Genomic DNA, 19,450 nt, shown 5'->3' on the forward strand with positions numbered 1-19,450 from the left:
ATCTCGAAGGCTGGCGGTCAGCTAGCTCGACCTATATTTATTATTATTATTGACAACATTATATACAGAAAAGGGTAGTTTGACCTGTATTCTGCTACTGCGATTCTGTCTGAAGACGCAGTAACTTCAACAGAGAAAAAAAATCTACAGTTGTTAGCAACTGGCCTTAGCCAAGCCCTATATTCATTTTTTTTTTTCAAGCTAAGTATCGCTAAACTTGCACTTCCTCATAGCTAAAAAGTTTAATCCATTTTACTTCTGCGGTACAATCGGAGAGAGACTCGCGCCAATGACAGAAAGCTGATTGGCTATTGCATGTTGGTCTCATTTGTAGTTTAAATACAGCAAATTATATTTGGAATATTGAAATAAAGAACTACAACACCACGGAAACAACAAAAAGAGAATTTAAATGAGAATTAGATGTAGCGTTACATGGACATCGGAAAAATAAGACCTGTGTAAAATTATTTAAGACCTAAAACAGCAAATTTAAGACTTTTTAAGGCCTTAAATTGTGATTTTTAAATTTTAGACTTTTTAAGACCCCGCGGGAACCCTGTCAACTCTCTAAATGACTTGGAAGGAATCCAAACGAATGAAATATTAGTTCCAGGATTTGGGAACGACTATTAGGTAAGAAAACAGAAGGTTGCAAGCAGGAAAAATGGCTTTAGAGAATATTAGTGGAAAAGTGTGCAAGTTAATGAGAGAGGATGTTAGACAACTCTACATGTTGTCTACTACTGCCAACAGCCTGGCAAACCACTATACATGCATTAAACATTTAGTTCACTTAATGACCTACCACTGGTCGACTGCACATGTATTGTTAATGGATATATAACGCTAGCCACTCACTCACTTTTACTTTTTATGACCTTTCAGCAGCTCTCTATAATTGATATTTTGATGCCTATTTGCTTATTAAATTGTAGAGTGTGTAAGCATAAACATATGCATTTAACCCCTTCAACTCAGGCATCATGGGCTGGTTTTTCTGCTTTCTTTACAATTAGTACAAAATGTCCTAGTACACAATCTGAGGAGGGGGTGGAGAATGCTTGTACGTGTAGGATAGAAAGAAACAGACAATGTGCCCCATGCTTGGAGAAGTGGGGGATGGGCTATAGGAAGACTACCACAACCACCATGAACCTAGAAGTAGCTGGACTGATCGAAAACAAGGATAGGACTGATAGAAGCTCAGTACTCTGACATTCAAAACAGTGTACTGCCTTATACCAATGTTGCATATGCATTAAAAGCTGCAAAATTTTAGCCGCACCATACATTTAATATTTGGTATTCGAGGACTTGTTGCCGTTTTGTCTTGCACAGAAGACTTAAAGTCTGCAATAAAAGTAAAATAAAATCACTAAAGCGTCCCACAAAGCTCTTTTGAATCTGGAAAACTAAACTGAAACTTTTGCTTCACTGCTTCTGCTTACCAAAAAAATACCCTGTTCTGTTCTCTCTTCCTATCGTTTAATTATAGAGCAGGTGCTGTTTTTTTTTATTCAGTGAAGAGAAGGAAACATTGGTATTAAAGTTGACATGGCTCCAGGGACGATTTGAGGACAGTCTCTGTCTGGCTCGGTCCACTCATCTGCTTGTTTCCCAAGCGACGAGTTCAGACATTTCTCTGCGCTTGACGGGATTCTAATCTAACTGCTTGCACAGGCAGAGAGAACAAAAAAAGAGAGATACAAAGACAGAGAGAGAGTGAAGCTACAATAATGAACCTATCTGGATCTGGAAGAGAAAAACCAAATGAGTGAAGGCAAAATAAAAGAGTGTGTTTGTCCACGACGTCCATGAAGATGCAGTTTAATTAGTCTAAACATAACCCAATTTTTCTTCTCAGCCTCTCTAAAGCACATTAATTCATTCGATACAGCATTATTTTATTTCATTCTAATTAAGGGTGTTTGTTCAGACATTTTTCACCAATGAATCACTTTAATAAAATCTGTATCCAATGAAAAGTGCCTTCTGCCAGCTGTGTTACAATACGACATTACAAACATACAAACATTACAACAAAGAATTAGTCTGATTAATACCAGGCCCCAAACAAGATAAGGAAGTGAGAAACAATAAATGGAAAATAAGTGTAAATGAAACCATGAAGTAAAATGCCATGTTTACAACAGCAAACAAAGCTGTTTTACTTAGGAATATTTAGTAAATATATCACAAAAGCTCATTCAGCATTGCTGAAACTGAAAGTAAATGGGGGTACTCACCCTCATGTCATTCCAAAACTGTAAGACCTTTGTTAATCTTTGGAACACAAATTAAGATTTTCTTTGATAAAATCCAAGTGCTTTCTGACTCTGCATAGACAGCAATGCAAATACCATGTTCAAGGCCCAGAAAGGTTGTAAGGACATTGTTAAAATAGCCCATGTGACATCAGTGGTTCAACTGTAGTGTTAAGAAGCTGCGAGAATATTTTCTTGTAAAAAACATGAATATCATTTAAAAATATTGGGCACACAGTTTATCGATCCATCTCTAGTTACAAGATCAGGTCAGTCACAAATTAGGCTTAAGAACAAATTAAACTGAATCAATATACTGCTTATGCTGTCACAATTCATTATGAATGGTTCCTTCATCATTAAGCAAGCAGGACCTATGGCACAACTCAAACAGGAAACCAGTGTTCAGGAACAGTTCCTCAGAACAACTGACTGTTGTGAACTACAGGGATTTACCTAATATGCTTTGACACTCCACTTGAGAAATTCTGAGGAACCACAAAAAGTTCCAGTGAAAATACCAGACGGGCAAGGCAAAGACATGCCTTCTTGACTGAAGATAAGAAATCCATATTCAAAAGGACAACATTCTTTTTTTTCCTGAAAAAACAAAGCCTCTGACATAAGACAGGATCTTTGGCCTTGCATACCTTACGTATCCAACAACCCCCATCCTATCAGCCTGAGATATGTTCAGAGTCATCCTTTCTCCCGCTGAGTCAGGCTGTCAGCCCACAGATATTTCTTACCCATCCACATGCTAAAAACAGCTTATATGACAACTAGGGCCCACTGTTAAAGCCCTCATGGGATGGACTTACATAAGAGGCAGCACAAATGGCTTTTTAACTTGCACATACATATAAACACACGGCTCACTGAAAGCATGACTGCGCTGTTGTCTGTGCAAGAGGAAATGAGGCCCCTTATGGAGAGAACTCAACAGAGAGCTCCCAAACTACTTTACAGGAGTGTATTAGTGCATAGACTTAGACTGAAGAAGGGACGAGACATATCTAGGGATCAGAATAATGACAGACTTTGGGCTGGACTTGTTTGTCCAGTGAGCAATCATCTAATAACCACTTAGAAAACCCCATTAACCACCTAGCAACCACACAGAACACCTTAGTAACTACATAACTGAACAACTACCCTCAACACCCCAGTATAATGGTAAAAACGCAGATTTATTCATTAAAAATGTATTCTAAAGTGACGTAAAAAAAAAATTTAAGAACAACTGAAACCCCACATATGCAAAAATCACATACTCTTGGTAGCCGTATAATCATGTATTTCATCATATACAGTGAAAGATTAAGAAAAGCGGCTCTATAGGTCGAGCTGCAGGGTTTCTCTGAATAACAGCGTAGATATATGCATATGTACAGTTGGCTAATGAGACATCTGTAATTTTTGTTTAAACTGGTTTCGAAGGCGGCACACTTGGCATTGATTGTAGATCTTGCTGTGCATCTCTCAGACGCAAGAATAGCCTCATGTTTGCTGAGAGTGATGAAAGGCTGTTGTGAAAGGTTGTGTGGAAAGCCCTTATATGGAGATGGAGCACACAGGCACTCTTTTAAGATACTCCAAATTCATTAACATTAGCTTGAGGTTAAAACAACGTCATGTGTGTATTAGTGCTGCACGATTAATCGAACGATGTTGTGAGGTGCGTTTAGTCAATGAAGCCGGTACTTTGATTAGTAGTAAATCTCCACACGTGCGTTCAGCTTGAGCGTTCAGAGGCGTAAATCACTGACAAGCTACGCCAAATCGCGCTCAAAATCGAATGCTATTTTGAACGCGATTTGGTGTAGCTTGTCAGTGATTTACGTCTCTGTGTATTAATTGCCGCTCCAGCTGAACGCACGTGATGGAGATTTACTACTAATCAAAGTACCGGCTTCATTGACTAAACGCACCTCACAACATCGTTCGATTAATCGTGCAGCCCTAGTGTGTATGGACATGTTGTGAATAGGGCTGTGCAATATGGACAAAATAATCATATTGCGATTTTTTGAACGAATATTGCGATTGCGATTTTATTTGCGATTTTTTTTTTTTTTTTTGCTTTTTCAAACAAGCTACATACATACATTCTAAATGTATTCAGTGCACAAGTAGTGCATAACAAAACATTTCACCATGAAATAACATAGTATTAAGTTTAATAAACAAAACTGTAGTAAAATTGTCTTTAAAACAGACAACATAAAATAAATAAGCCATTTTACTTTTTTCCCAGTACTTTAGCCTACTTTGTGCAATAACGAATACATTCATTTCAGTGGAAAAATAAGTCCAAAACTCTCTTTTTTTAACATTTTGAGGGTTCTAAAATCTTTTTTTTTTCTTATGTGTTTTAATTTTTCTGATAATGAAAAAGCATAAACATTTATTTATTTTTAATCAAATGATAAATAAACCCTTTTAATTTTTGTCAAACAAAAAGAAATTTACTGTTAAAATCAATGTGTGGAAGCAAAATTATATTCAGTTTAAAACATTTAAATAATAATTAAGTGGTTAATCTTGTTGTAATATTTTTTTATCATATATATTGTTTTATGTAAATTATTTAAATAGGAATATATAAACACCTACATTATACTGTACAAAAGTAATACAGGACTAATATTGTATTGTAATACTTTTATTTTGACAGGTTGCCGTGAAGTTTCTGTGTGTATATGATGCTAGTTTTCTCAAATGAAACGGTAAAAGTGAAACTCAAAGCAGCGATTTGGCGAATGAGTTTATTTGTTCATGTGAGATGCAAATGCCAAAAATTAGCGGGAGCGTCACGTGTGCTTCAGTATGAATGTAGTAAAAAAAATAAAACCCGTCTCCACCATTCATTCATAAAGAAGCAAACGGAACATGCAGGATTCATATTAAAACGGTCTTTTTGCATTTCAGTTTTCACAGACACTAGTCCATATCGCAATTTGAATTAAGTGACAGACCAACTTTTGATTTATTAATCCAAAAATCGACGAATTACGTGGCATTCCGCGCTATAGTAAATTCGGTTTTTATGAATGTTTTCGCGGAGGAGACATTGTAATCACGCGACCATGAAGAGACAGAAATGACATGCCTTGAAAATGACATGCAATTTAGTATGTTTAATAAAATAACTATGTATAGACCTGTTCTATAGGAAAGATAACCTTAAATGACTTCTATTGTGATGTGGCAACAAATCGAAAATAAAATGAACTTGACGTTCAAGGGGGGCTGGGGTGCCGTTGGGGGGGATAGATAAAATCGCAACCTTGTGCGGTTTAGAAATCGCATGTGCTTAAATCGCGATTTTTTTGCGATTGCGATTAATTGCACAGCCCTAGTTGTGAATTAGGCAAAAAAATTTGTAAGGCGGTATTTTTTTGTTGTGCATACAAATACGAAATAATCCATGCAATCAGCAGTGAAAAAGCCTTAAATTAATGCCTTAAATACTGAATATGGTTGAATATTTGTACACAAGTCACATTATCCAGGACTCATTTTATTCCGTTTTATTTTTCCCTAAATTCCATTTTGTCCGTTTTAATGGTTTTAGATTCCCTTTTTTCACATTTAAATTTTTCTAGATTCTGTTTTAATGGTTGAAACACATTTAAAAAACCCACACACTTTAATAAAATCACAAGTTTAAAAGTTTAATATTATTAAAAGTTTAATTACATTTTAAGGCCTTTTTTTCCTCAAATTCAGCTTTCCATTAATTTTCTGGATTCCATTATAACAGTTTAATTAAATTAATAATCAAAAGCATCTCTAATGTATTGATTTTATATTTAAAAAAAATATATTCTATTATTTATTTATTCAAAAATACTGTTGTGTTGTGTATTTACATTTTAAATAAATTCTGGTAAATATCTTTTAAACAATGTTTTAATAATAATTGTATTACAAGTAGTAGTACTTCTATCATTACATTAAGTAATATATTTCTTTTTTTTAAATCAAATTTTTATTTTTTTGCTTTCCATTAATTTTCTGGATTCCATTTTAAGAGTTTAATTACATTTTAATAATCAAAAGCATCTCTAATTTATTGATTTCATTTAAAAAAACTGTATTTATTATTTATTCATTTATTCAGAAATACTGTTGTGTTGTGTATTTACATTTTAAATAAATTCTGGTAAATAATTTTGTTGGTAAATATTTCTTAAACAATGTTTTAATAATAATTAATAATAGTAGTACTACTAGTATTACATTAAGTAATATATTTATATAGTTTCTTCAAGGTAAACAATCTTTTTTTAAATTAAATTAAAATTGGCAGGTTGCTGTGAAGAACTCTAGGTTTCTGTTTGTATATGATATGACAATAGCTTTTCTCGAAAGAAAAGGTACAATGCTAATGAAGTGACTCTCAAAGCAGTTTTAGAGATTGTGTGTTCATGTACTCGGCGGCAAAAGATGAAAACACTGCGAGCATCAGAGCGTACTACAGTATGTGTAGTAAACAAAATTGCAGATATGTGCCATTCATTCACACAGAGACACACAGAACATGCAGAATTCACATTTAAATAGTATTTTTGCAGCTTAATATTCACAGACATGGGTTTTGATTTAGTGTACGGACCTAGTTTTAAATGATTCATCCAAAATTTGGCAAATTCCGTCTTATACAGTTTTTATGACTGGATCTTGCGATTCAGTCCATGTTTTCCACATTGCGAAAATCACAAGGTCATAATTATTCCAAAATCAAGGCTCACTTATGCAGATTATTCAGACACTTATTTCAACTAGACAAAATCAGTACAATAATGAACTGAAAATGGTCAATGTAAACTGAAAAACTGAACCCTAAATAATTGTTACAACATGCAGCGCTGCAGTTCTTGTGAGAACGGGATCTGTCTTCAGGGTAATTGGAACCGGTCAGATGAGGAACAAGCCAGAGTCATTTTACTTTAAAAACATCAACCTATATGAGATAAAAGCAAGCATTTGATATGCACGGATCAATGATTTCACATCCTACTTATACACTGTTACTAGCATTAATCAATAAAGCTACTACTTCATACAATAGGAGACACAATACCATGACAGAACAGCAAACAAAACACAGGGGCTGGTAGCCCAGCTGCCTTCCTAATTCAATCCTTCTTATCTAATACTCGATTATATAACGTCATTGCTTACTACTGAAGGCTCAGACTGAAAGTATTATCCCTTAAATCATTATCAGCCTCACGCTGCTATATGTGCCACACATATCCAGCTGCAACAATCGGAAAAGGTTTGAAGGTATAAACAATCACATAAGCTTCAGAAATATTAGGGAGAGCATGCATGGCACTTTGAGAGTAATATCATCATACAATCTGTGGTAAAAATAAGACCAAACACCTACACGTTTCTCGGTGTAAAGCAGCGTTTCCTTTCTTTAACATTACCTGCATCATGCAGAGCGGTTATAGAGCAGATGTCAAACATAAAACACTAAACATCACCCTATGCGGGTTTACGTTAGGGTACTCATGCAAATGCATTATTTTTATTAGTATTCAAATATAAGTATTCGAATATTACAGTTATTTGTAAGCTTATTTTCAGCAAATATTCCAAAACCAAAAAAATTAAAATTCTGCTGGATTTTTAGTCAAGGAAAGCAGGTTATTGCTAACTTGCCAACAAGCATGTCATCACTGCAGCTCTCTATTACAGTCAACACAGAGCGAGTAACGTCAGCCCACACTTACATGCTGAGAGGAGTGAACACAAAGGTTCCCTATAGAGGAGAGGCTAACATGCAATATGCTGACATTCCCATGTTTAAGCAGCAGCTGAATGATTAGTTCAGTTCATTAATCAATGACTTCATCAATGCAATCTCAGAAAGCCAGTGCAAGTTTATGCAGGGGTGCTTCCCCAATGCAGTTTTGACATGAGTGCAGACTGTGTACTCAGTCATATTGGGAACATGAAGCCCCTCCCCATATGGCCATGCTATGGAGCCCACAAAAGAGGCCAAGAAGGGTTTGTTTTTATTCAGACGAGCTGCAATAGAGAGCTGTGGTGCTCACATTCACAAATAAAGAAAATGTTCAAATGCTCAATATCTGAACTTTTTTATTGCAATGAAACAGCCCTAAGCACAATTATGCTTTGTATGGTTTCAAGGCCAAGTGAGAAGACGAACCCAATGACCAAGTGTTGTTTCCAAGGCACCCTGAATCCCACCCCAAGACCCAAGGTGGGTGATGGGCAGTATAGAGTGGGACTTGCTAAGCAGGTCAAATTTTTCACTAGTCTCTAGGGATGGGTCATAAGTAATAATAAACAAGCCAAGCCAATTCTGAACAAGAAACTCTCTTTTCACAGATCTTTAACAGGTCTCTGGAGCTGTGTGAAGTCCCTCACTGCCTAAAACGCTCAACCATTATTCCTGTCGCAAAGAAATCCAAGATAACAGGACTTAATGACTACAGACCTGTGGCGCTAACATCTGTCGTCATAAAGTCGTTTGAAAAACTGGTTCTGGCTTATCTGAAGGACATCACCGGACCCTTACTGGACCCCCTGCAGTTTGCTTACCGAGCAAACGGGTCAGTGGATGATGCAGCGAACACTGGCTTGCACTTCAACCTGCAGCATCTGGACAGACCAGGGACTTATGTGAGGATCCTGTTTGTGGACTTCAGTTCGGCCTTCAACACCATCATTCCTTCACTCCTCCACACCAAACTAAACCAACTTTCTGTTCCTAGCCCTATCTGTCAATGGATCACCAGCTTTCTGACAGATAGGCAACAGCTGGCAGGGCTCGAAATTAACTTTTTTACTTGGTAGCACTGGTGCTCCCAACTTTAAAAAGTTAGGAGCATCCCAAAAAATTTAGGAGCACCCAATTTCTTTTTAGTTATGCGCCGATCTTGAATCTTCATGGCCGATTCTGATTAACAGATTTTGATAGCCCAAAAATTAATTTAACTAGCCCAAATTAAAAAATATATATTTTTTTAAATATAGAAAATTAGATAGGAGTCTAAATGTCAATCAAAAATGTTTTCAATACACAAATATAAACAAATATCAAGGAAGGAATTTTATTTCACCATTTAGTGTCGCTGCAGCATTTTAAAATATCAATTTAAGGCAATTTATGACCCTTTTTTTTAAGAGCTGGGGTTTGACAATGTACGGTAGAATATTAACCCATAAAATAACATGATTCATAATTCAGATACAGACACAAAAACTAAATATCTAATAAAATAGCATTTCAACCTTTATACCATTAAAAGGGATAAATCAAGTATATAATTTCTTATATTTATATAAGATATATAACATTAGTATTACTTAATTGTTTAGATTTTTAAAAGGCACATTAAATTCGTTCACATTTACACATGGATCGATAATTGCAATAATTTGCCCATAAACAGTTGAAAAAAATGTATTAGAAATAAAAATTAATGTTTGTCACGAGGGGGCGCTTTAGGAGCACTGAAATTATACGGTTTCTCTAGTAACAGCTGTACACAAATCAGCACTAACGTCGTTTTATCAGACATGAATTGACAATGCAAACGACACGTTTCTGAGGACCGTTGGTTCCCTTCAGATACATTCATATAAAGACATCCGTGCTGTGTTTTGACTTTGAAACGTACAGCTTGCATATTTATTCAATGACATCATTGCCTTTTTGAAGATTTATCCAAACCTATCGCGATCGACTTTCCGTCTCTTAAACTTATACGTTAATCAAGACTTTTCTTATACCATTTTACATGTTTATAACTTTTTATGGCCTTGCATTTGATACAAATAAATTGAGGAGTTTTAAGGACCTGCATAAGTCCTGTACTTCACGATAGTACGTCTGACAGTCCGGTGAAACATTCTGGTAGCCCGACTGGAAACACAAGAGCCCAGGGATGTCGGGCTAGCGATTTTACGAGCCCTTCCGTCTAATATCTCAAATCTGCATTTAAGGTAATAATGTGAAGATTAACTTAAATAGTTATGTAATGTTGGAGACATCTGCGAACCCGTCACTGTATCAGCTCACAGAGTCTGTGCAATAGTTAGGATAGCGACAGTTTTAAAACCTAGTCGCACCACACTCATTTCTCTCACTCGCACAAATGCTTCCAAATATAATTTGAGGTCGCACAGGTTAATTTTTGGTCGCATATGCGACCAAAATGGTCGCAATTTCGAGCCCTGGCTGGTGAGACTGGGGAAATTCACATCAAGCAGCTGCACCACCAACACTGGCGCCCCTCAAGGCTGTGTTCTATCCCCACTGCTCTTCTCCCTCTAGACCAGTGGTTCCCAAAGTAGGGGTCGCGACCCCCTGGGGGGTCGTGAGACATTGAGCGGGGGTCGCGAGACGATTTCCAAGAAATCAAATATTTTTTTTTAAACTATTATTAATATTTTATCCATAACTAACAAAAGATAAAAACTAGTAGTTAATAGTTATATTTAAAAAAAACATGCAAATTAAAAAGCCATCAGCCCTGCAAATTTCTTTCCGTTTGATCGCGACCCCTGAGGTGATTATGACAGATTAAGGACACATCAATGGCGTCAGTTACAGCAGATCAATTTACAGCACCATGTTAAACATTCCGACATGTGCACGTAACGTGTAGGTAATTTCCATCGCTTTATGCTTAGGATATTATTTTTGTTGAAATTAAACAAACGAGTAAATTACTATTTAAAAAATTATATGGTTGTTAGTAGGGCTGGACCAGAATATTCAAATCGAATTTTCGTTCGGTGGGTTGGCATTCGATTTTAAATTTTGAGATTCAATATTCGTTTTTTTTTTTTTTTCATACACCTTGCATCCCCCGCAATTCTCATTTGCGCTTAAATATGAATGAAGAAGATCAGACTGCTGCACCACTAACACAGAAACAGCAAAAAAAAAAAAAAAAAAAAAGAGAGAGAGAGAGAAATTGAGTAATATTTGAGAGACACTATAAAGTACAGTCGGGCCCACTTAAATGGTTTAAGCAAAACTGTGACTGTCATAATGACAACTGCGCCTCTGCTTAAAATGCACACATAGGCTAAAGCTGACCGCAAAGCCCCAGCAAAAATAATTACCATGAATGTGTCGGGGAAAAAGTAGGGAGATATTTGAATTATTTATTAATAAACTAGTATTTGACACAAAGACGAAGTTGACGATCCTGATGCCATTTGCTCATTGACGCGGCTTTAATGCCTAAATGCATATGCATTAGGTCTAAAGCTATGGGAAGAGTTTTGTTTTCGATTTAAATTATTTTAATTATTTTTTTTACAGTTTCGGATGATATATTAGTCTTACCTTTATGAGCAAAAATGAAGTTTCACATAGCGCTGGCTGGCGCTTCCATGTTCTGCAAAGCGTGCTTATATCTATGGGTTTTAATTGAAATCGTGATGACTTGGTCGTTACTTTAAAAAACAAAAACTTAAATTTAACAAATAAAAAGTCTTCCAAATATATGTCTAAATTAACTTTATAACCTAAATAAACGAAAATAAATGTAATCACTTTGATATTAAAAACAGCAGCTGTGCAATGGGGAAGAGAAAGAGAAAACAGACCGGTTCCAGTCGGACTCGGGCCAGTAATTCTGATGAGCTGTCAGAGAAGGTCCGGGCGAGGTTTTAGTAATGTTTGCAATGAATGTTTCTTAAATAGCCGATTTAACATTCTTATTTAGGCTAGATTCATATTTAAATGTATTATTTATTTGATTTATTTTAGCGTTTTGTAGGCTGATTGTTCACTGACAGAAGTGCTCAAATAAACACACACGTTTGTTAATAATGTTTGGGCCTCATTTATTTTGGGTTTCAACATAATATACATAGGCTGTGTATTTTATATTATATACACAAACGTTATATATAATGTATATATATATATATATATATATATATATATATATATATATATTTATAAATAATTTAGATATGAATAATTTATTTATATATAAACACCGCGCCATTTTTTCGTTCTTCTTTTATTTAAATAGCCTACCCTTTACGGTGCCAGTAATTACTGTGCTAATTTCTGATTTGGGAGTGATTTGTTTGTTAAAATTTTTTAGGCTACCTTATTAAAAGTATTGCACTTAACAGACCTGTGTGTTTTGTATCACTAGCGCGGTGTCCGTTCATTAAGTATATAAGCTCTGCCTGCGTGAGGCGCGTCGCATCCAACTAGCAATGTTCTATTACAATTTATTAATTCTGAACGTGTGGTGTGTCCATATTGCACCAAAATGCAACACTGCACTTCCTTGGGTCCACAGCAAAAATCGTTTGGATGAACTGTTCTCGACATAATAAAAATGCAAACAGAAAGACATACAGAGATTCCTGCCTTTATTAGAGAGAAGAATATGTTCAGCCCCTCCCATCGAAGCGTCGAAGCTCAAAAAATGGTATTCGGACCAGCCCTAGTTGTTAGACCGTTGTGTTATTTTGTGTTGACATGCAGATGTTTGGATAGGCCTATTGGCCCATGTGCGCCGTTGCGCGCAAAGTTTGTATATTTTAAACACTTCCAACGATAGTGGGGGTCACGAGTCACTGGCACAGTTATTTTGGGGGTCGTGAGCTGAAAAGTTTGGGAACCCCTGCTCTAGACCAACGACTGCACCTCTAAAGACCCCTCTGTCAAGCTCCTGAAGTTTGCAGACGACACCACGGTTATCGGCCTCATTTGGGAGGGTGACGAGTCTGCCTACAGACAGGAGGTAAAAGAGCTGGCTGTCTGGTGCAGTCACAACAACCTGGAGCTGAACAAGCTCAAACTGTAGAGATGATAGTGGACTTCAGGAGGAACCCCCCTGCACCTTCCTCACTCACCATCATGGACAGCACTGTGGCTACAGTGGAGACATTCAAGTTCCTGGGATGTTTCATCTCCCAGGACCTGAAGTGGGACACTCACATCAACTCCATTGTAAAAAAGGCCCAACAAAGGTTATACTTCCTTCGCCAGCTGAAGAAGTTCAACCTACCACAGGAGTTACTGAGACAGTTCTACTCAGCCATCATCGAGTCTGTTCTGTGCACATCAATAACTGTCTGGTTTGGCTCAGCTACAAAATCAGACATCAGAAGATTGCAGAGAACAGTTCGGACTAGCGCAAGACAAGCATTTGTGGTTAAAAAAGGATATAGGTTTGAACGAATGACTGTTTCACTAGATAAGACCCTTATTCCTCAACTGGTATTGTGTAGAGCCCTTTTGAAGCTGCTTTGAAACTGCATTTTGGACCTTTAAGTCATTGATCCCCATTGAAGTGCACTATATGGAAAAAAAAAATCCTGGAATGTTTTCCTCAAAAACCTTCATTTCTTTTCGACTGAAGAAAGAAAGACATGAACATCTTGGATGACAAGGGTGTGAGTACATTGACAGGAAATTTTGATGCTGGAGGTCAACTAAGTGTTCTATGAGAAGAAGCGACAGTTGTTTAGGGTCTCACAAAGAATTCAAGGCCTGAATATGAGCCTGTGAGTTTTGTTGCTGGAGGCATGGAGGAAGATGTCACAGCAGCATGCTACATTCTCAGCTATTATAAGTACGGAAGAAGGAAATGGACAGGAGGAGGAAAAGAAAGAATAACGAAGAGAGAAAAAATAAGCAGAAAGAGAAGAACGTTTGGCTGTGGGTCTGACTGTGTGGCAAAGCAGCGCCATGTTCTGCCCATAACTGCAGGCTGTGTGTTTCTCTCACTATTTTAGCTTTATTCCCTTTAAACTCTTTCTGTTTTTTTTCTACTCTCACTGCTCATTAGCTGTCCTCGCAGTGAGCGTTGAAAACAATTACTCACGTGGCAACGAAGATAGAAACAGACTAAAGAGAGCAGGACGAGAGACACACTTTTGAGGGGAGCTCTCAGTAGTCTCCTTTCCGAAGTTAAACTGTAGATCAAGATCAACCATTAAAACAAACTACTTATAAGTACTCATAAGGAGTCATTTTTGCAACACTTTGTTTCATTTTAAAACTAAGCGTTGTCTGTCTGTGCTTTCGCTTCGGAGAAAAGTGTGAATCTAAAACAACATTCTAGAAAATGTTCACCCAGCAGTTACTTTACAAAACATATCTGGACAACACAGACAGCTCTGGGACTTGATTATTAAGGGTTAGTTCACTGCAAAGATGAAAATTCTGTCATTAATTACTCACCCTCATGTCGTTCCAAACCTGTAAGACCTTTGTTTTTCTTCAGAACATTAATTAAGATATTTTTATGAGAGCTTTCTGACCTTGCATAGACAGTAACGCAACTAAAATGTTCAAGGTCCACACTGATGTCACATAGACAATTTTACCAATGTCCTTTCTACCTTTTTGGGCCTTGAACCTGTCAATTGCATTGCTGTCCATACAGAGTCAGAAAGCTCTTGAAATCCATCATTTCATAAAAAAATATCTTGATTTATGTTCTGAAGATGAACAAAGGTCTTACGGGGTTTGGAGTGACATGAGGGTGAGTAATTAATGACAGAATTTTCATTTTAGTATGAACTATCCTTTAACGCAGAATTATATAAAAGGATGGTAAAACCTTCCAATAATCAGCAACAGCACAGATAGATTTGAGCTTTTTTGTTATAGACAAATGTGACAAAATGACTCTCAAACACTTAAAATCATCAGCCACCGAGAACCCAGGCATTTGTGATCAGATATTCTCTAAGCAACAAGTGGAAAAATGACTCCATTGTGCTCATCCAGCCATAACCACACATATGTTCATTCAAATACGTGATCACATGACATGCAGTTTGAATACAGAAAATCTGATTGAACTTTAGAGTATTTATTTAATTTAACCCAACTGTCTTTTACAGACAAGTGAGCTTTCCAAAAAACGCTGATACATCAAACCAAGTAATCATCTCTCACATGACTTAAACATGACTTATCCTGCCTTTCGACAACTAGTTTTAAAAAAAAAGAATATTTTGACTATTTTAGTGATTATTGCAACTAAACAAAGAGGTTCATTCTACAAAGCCCCAAATGCTAAAAGATGGCAAGATTAACAACATTAGACATGGGTTCACCACTGTTTGGCCTCTTCTACAACTTGCACAGTATCTGCATATTTATAGTCTCAATAAGGCAAAATAAATACACTTGTCCTTTAATCTGATCTGTTACATGACTTTTTGCAATCTGACATAAAGTGGAAAAAAATAAAGAAAAAAATAAAACAAAACACAACAACTCATATACATTATGGTTGGCCTTACACTTTTTATACAGTACAAGTCAAAAGTTTTTGAACAGTTAGGTTATTTAAGCCTGCAAAATACAGCAAAAGCAGTAATATTGTGAAATAGTTTTCCTGTTTAAAAAAACTGCTTTAGAATATATTTTAAAATGTATTAATTTAATTTAGTAATTTATACCTGTGATCAAAGCTAAATTTTTAGCATCATTACTCCAGTATTTAGTGTCACAAGAACCTTTAGAAATCATTCTAATATGCTGTTTTGCTGTTCAAGAAACACTTATTATTACTTTTATCATCAATATTTAAAACAGTAGAAGACATTTTTTGGGATTCTTTGATGAATGGAAAGATCCAAAGATCAGCATTTATCTGAAATAAAAAGCTTTTGTAACGTGACACTATACTATTCAAAAGCTTGGAGTCAGTATAATTGTTTTGGGGGAAAAGAAATGATCAAAATAATATTTATATTCAGGAAGGATGCTTTAAATTGATCAAAACGATGATAAAGACTTTTATAATGTTACAAAAGATGTCTGTTTCAAATGAATGCTGTTCTTCTGAACTGTCTATTCATCAAAGAAACCTGCTTTCAACATAATAATAATAGTGAATGTTTTTGAGCAGCAAATCAGAATATTAGAATGATTACTAAAGGATCATGTTACTGAAGTAATGATGCTAAAAAACAATCAGCTTTAAACAGTCAAATTAATTCAAAATTGTACTGTTTTTGCTGTACTTCGGATGCAATAAATGCAGGCCTGGTGAGCAGAAGAGACTAAAACATTAAAAATCTTTCCATACAAAAACTTTTGACACGTAGTATATATTTAAAGCAGAAAACATTATTTTACCTTCTTAATTCAAGTCTCTGATCCATGATCTATAATAATCTTTCATGTGACTGAAGTGATTTTACTTTTCAGAAGATGTGAAACTCACTGTTCAGATAACATAATGCTTACCTTTTTACAAAAACAGCCAAATTATGGAATTAAAATGTTTACATTACGTTGATTTTAGATTCTAACCAGCTTGATCTTTTCTAAAAGCCAAGCAAACAGGAATAAACCATAATGAAGTAGTAAAAGCTAGCGAAGTGTGCCAAATAACAAAAACATATTTATGAGCTGTGAGTTTGTGCATATGTGATGCAACTCTCATGCAACTCATCGTAGGTGGTTGTTTTTTTGCATTAGGTACGAAACAGGCAAACATCATCACAATTTAAAAAATCTAATCAACCTTTTCTTACAAGGTTACCTTGTTGGAACATCTTTCCAGCTCACATTTCTTAGCACATCATCTACTGCTACTTGCCGTAATCTTATTAAAATAGCAGCAAGATCACATATCAGCCTGTTAGTAAAATCATCAATCCGATAGGATGTCCAGCATCAGGCACAGGGTGTAATTGTGTGCTTGTCTCACACCAGGTACTGCGACCTGCGTCAGCACCCTGTGTGCTTAGTCAACATATGACCATCCCTAATCCACCACCTGTCTACAGATGCCACATCAGCTTGGCACAGAGAGCAAGCGCAGTTTATCATAGATACACACATATCTGAGTGCATTAAACATGCTCAAAATATCACAAAGTAAGAGTTTGCTTCAGCGGTCAAACTAAATTGAGGCTGTGGCAGTCCAGCCAACTGGAAAGTAGCCTGTTACTTTCAAATAAACGCAGTTGAAGCAGTTCATAGTGTGAAAGAATTACTATACATATAACATAATTCATGATAATGTCCATATAAAAAGTGCTGGGCACAAAATTATAATATATCAGCTGATGCAAAAAAGTTTGCAGGTCACAAACAAATACTTAAAATGAAAAACAAACTTAAATATCTACTGAAATTGTTAAATGCTTGCATGCAGAATTGGGAAGCCTAAAAATGCACGGTAGGCTGTCTGTTTTCTGCACATTGTGTACTACCCATCCATCCACAATTCATATTCATAATGGACAGATGGTGGTCCAGCGGTACTTTCAACAGGCTGACAGTACATTTCCTTACCAGATGTAAACAACTCCATAAAAATACTAACTATAAAACAGTATTTAGCTCACATTATTTAACGTATTTTAGCTTAAAAATACATCCCACCTCAGAAGCTACCGAACTACCGTTAGCATCTAGCACGAAGCTACCATTTAACACACAGCGGTAAATGATGTTGTTGTCAAAGTATTATTGTTTTTAAGACTCAGCTTGACAGGTAGACACATTATAATGGTATTTGAACAAACAAAATATTTTGACTCACCAGCACAGGAGAGCTAAAACGGCGCACAGCAACAACACGCGCAGCTTCTTCATTATCTTCCCGCGGGGACCAACATCCTCGCTTTTTTATCTATTCACCTCTAATACTGACGACAGAGGCCAAGACTAGCTAATAATGCTAATTGTTTACAACTGTATTAAGGTAAGGGGGTGTGTTTCGCGGTACAGAACAAACAGTTGGGCTAGTTTCTGTTTTAAACCCCCCGTTGAGAAGCGCTGGCTGCCTGACTGGTTCCCGTTCGCTTGTGCTGCTGTTGCTCCGGCTGCCCAGCGCTTACGGCCCCTGCTGCCCCGTTCTCAGCCAATAGGAATCGAGTATTACTTTAACCCCGCCCATTTTTGGAGGTCTAGATGAGTTGGAAGTTTTGTCATCGGACGCGTCACCTCAAAGATAAGAGATTTGAAATATTGCTAGAACTTTCATTTGGGAGAATATTTAAGCCTCTTTGTAATATTTAAACCCCTTCATATTTTCTTCTTGCGGGGTTTAAAATATGGCAGTCCTGGCCTAAGAGGCTCTTCTTCGATTCTTTGACGTCTTAAACACTTCAATAACCGTTTAACAGTCAAAAAAAATATTCATTATTATTATTATTATATTCTAAAAAGTAATAATTAAAAAATATATTACTATATATATCTATTATTATTACTATTATTATTATTAAATATATAAAACTTTGTTAATAATTTTATTTTAGAATTTAAGGAAAACATACTCTGGCTTGTGCGCCACCTTTTATATATTTATATAAAATGTGTATATATATTTATTTTTTAGAATAAAATATATATGTAATATATTTAACACTATATGTATGTATGTATGAATGTACAAGAAGTATGTTATTTTCTTTAGATATAAAAATATTTTATAATATAATATATATAATATATAAATATATATAATATATATTATATAATATATATAATGTTATATTTATATATTATATATACAAAATCCTATATATATATTCTATACATACAATATTTTTATTAAAATGTGTTATATTTTTATAAAAAAAATATTTAATATACATTTAATACTATATGTATGTATGTATGTATGTATGTATGTATATATATGTGTGTGTGGGTGTATGTGTGTGTGTGTGTGTGTGTGTGTGTGTATATATATATATATATATATGTTATATTTTTAGATATAAAATACCTTATAGTTTTCTTATATATTTATATATATTTTTTTTATTTGTATTTATTATTTATTATTATGTTATATTTACATATTATATATATACAAAATCCTATATATACTCTATATATATTTTCTATACATTAATAATTTTATTTAAAATGTGTTATATTTTTATAATAAAATATATATTATATACCGGTATATATATATATATATATATATATATATATATATATATATATATATATATATATATAATTATAATTTATTATTAGCATATATTGTATGTATGTATGTATGTATGTATGTGTGTGTGTGTGTGTGTGTGTGTGTGTGTGTGTGTATATATATATATATATATATATAATTAAAATTAATTATTAGTATATATTGTTTTATTTGTTATTTTTTTACATAGTTTTTTTCACGATTTCACATTTCTCTTACATTTTAAATAAG

General features: G+C 35.1%; 1 protein-coding gene across 1 annotated transcript in view; it reads right to left on the reverse strand.

Moving 5' to 3' along the window:
• Positions 1 to 18,062, reverse strand: part of suco (SUN domain containing ossification factor) — an 85,514-nt gene extending 67,452 nt beyond the window's left edge. The window contains exon 1 of the mRNA XM_073816688.1: positions 17,813 to 18,062. Coding sequence (XP_073672789.1) covers positions 17,813 to 17,865 — 53 coding nt within the window. The 5' untranslated portion in view covers positions 17,866 to 18,062. The remainder of the gene's footprint in view (positions 1 to 17,812) is intronic.
• Between the last annotated feature and the right edge of the window lie 1,388 nt (positions 18,063 to 19,450).

This window comes from Garra rufa, chromosome 13 (assembly GCF_049309525.1).
Source record: "Garra rufa chromosome 13, GarRuf1.0, whole genome shotgun sequence".
NCBI lineage: Eukaryota > Metazoa > Chordata > Actinopteri > Cypriniformes > Cyprinidae > Garra > Garra rufa.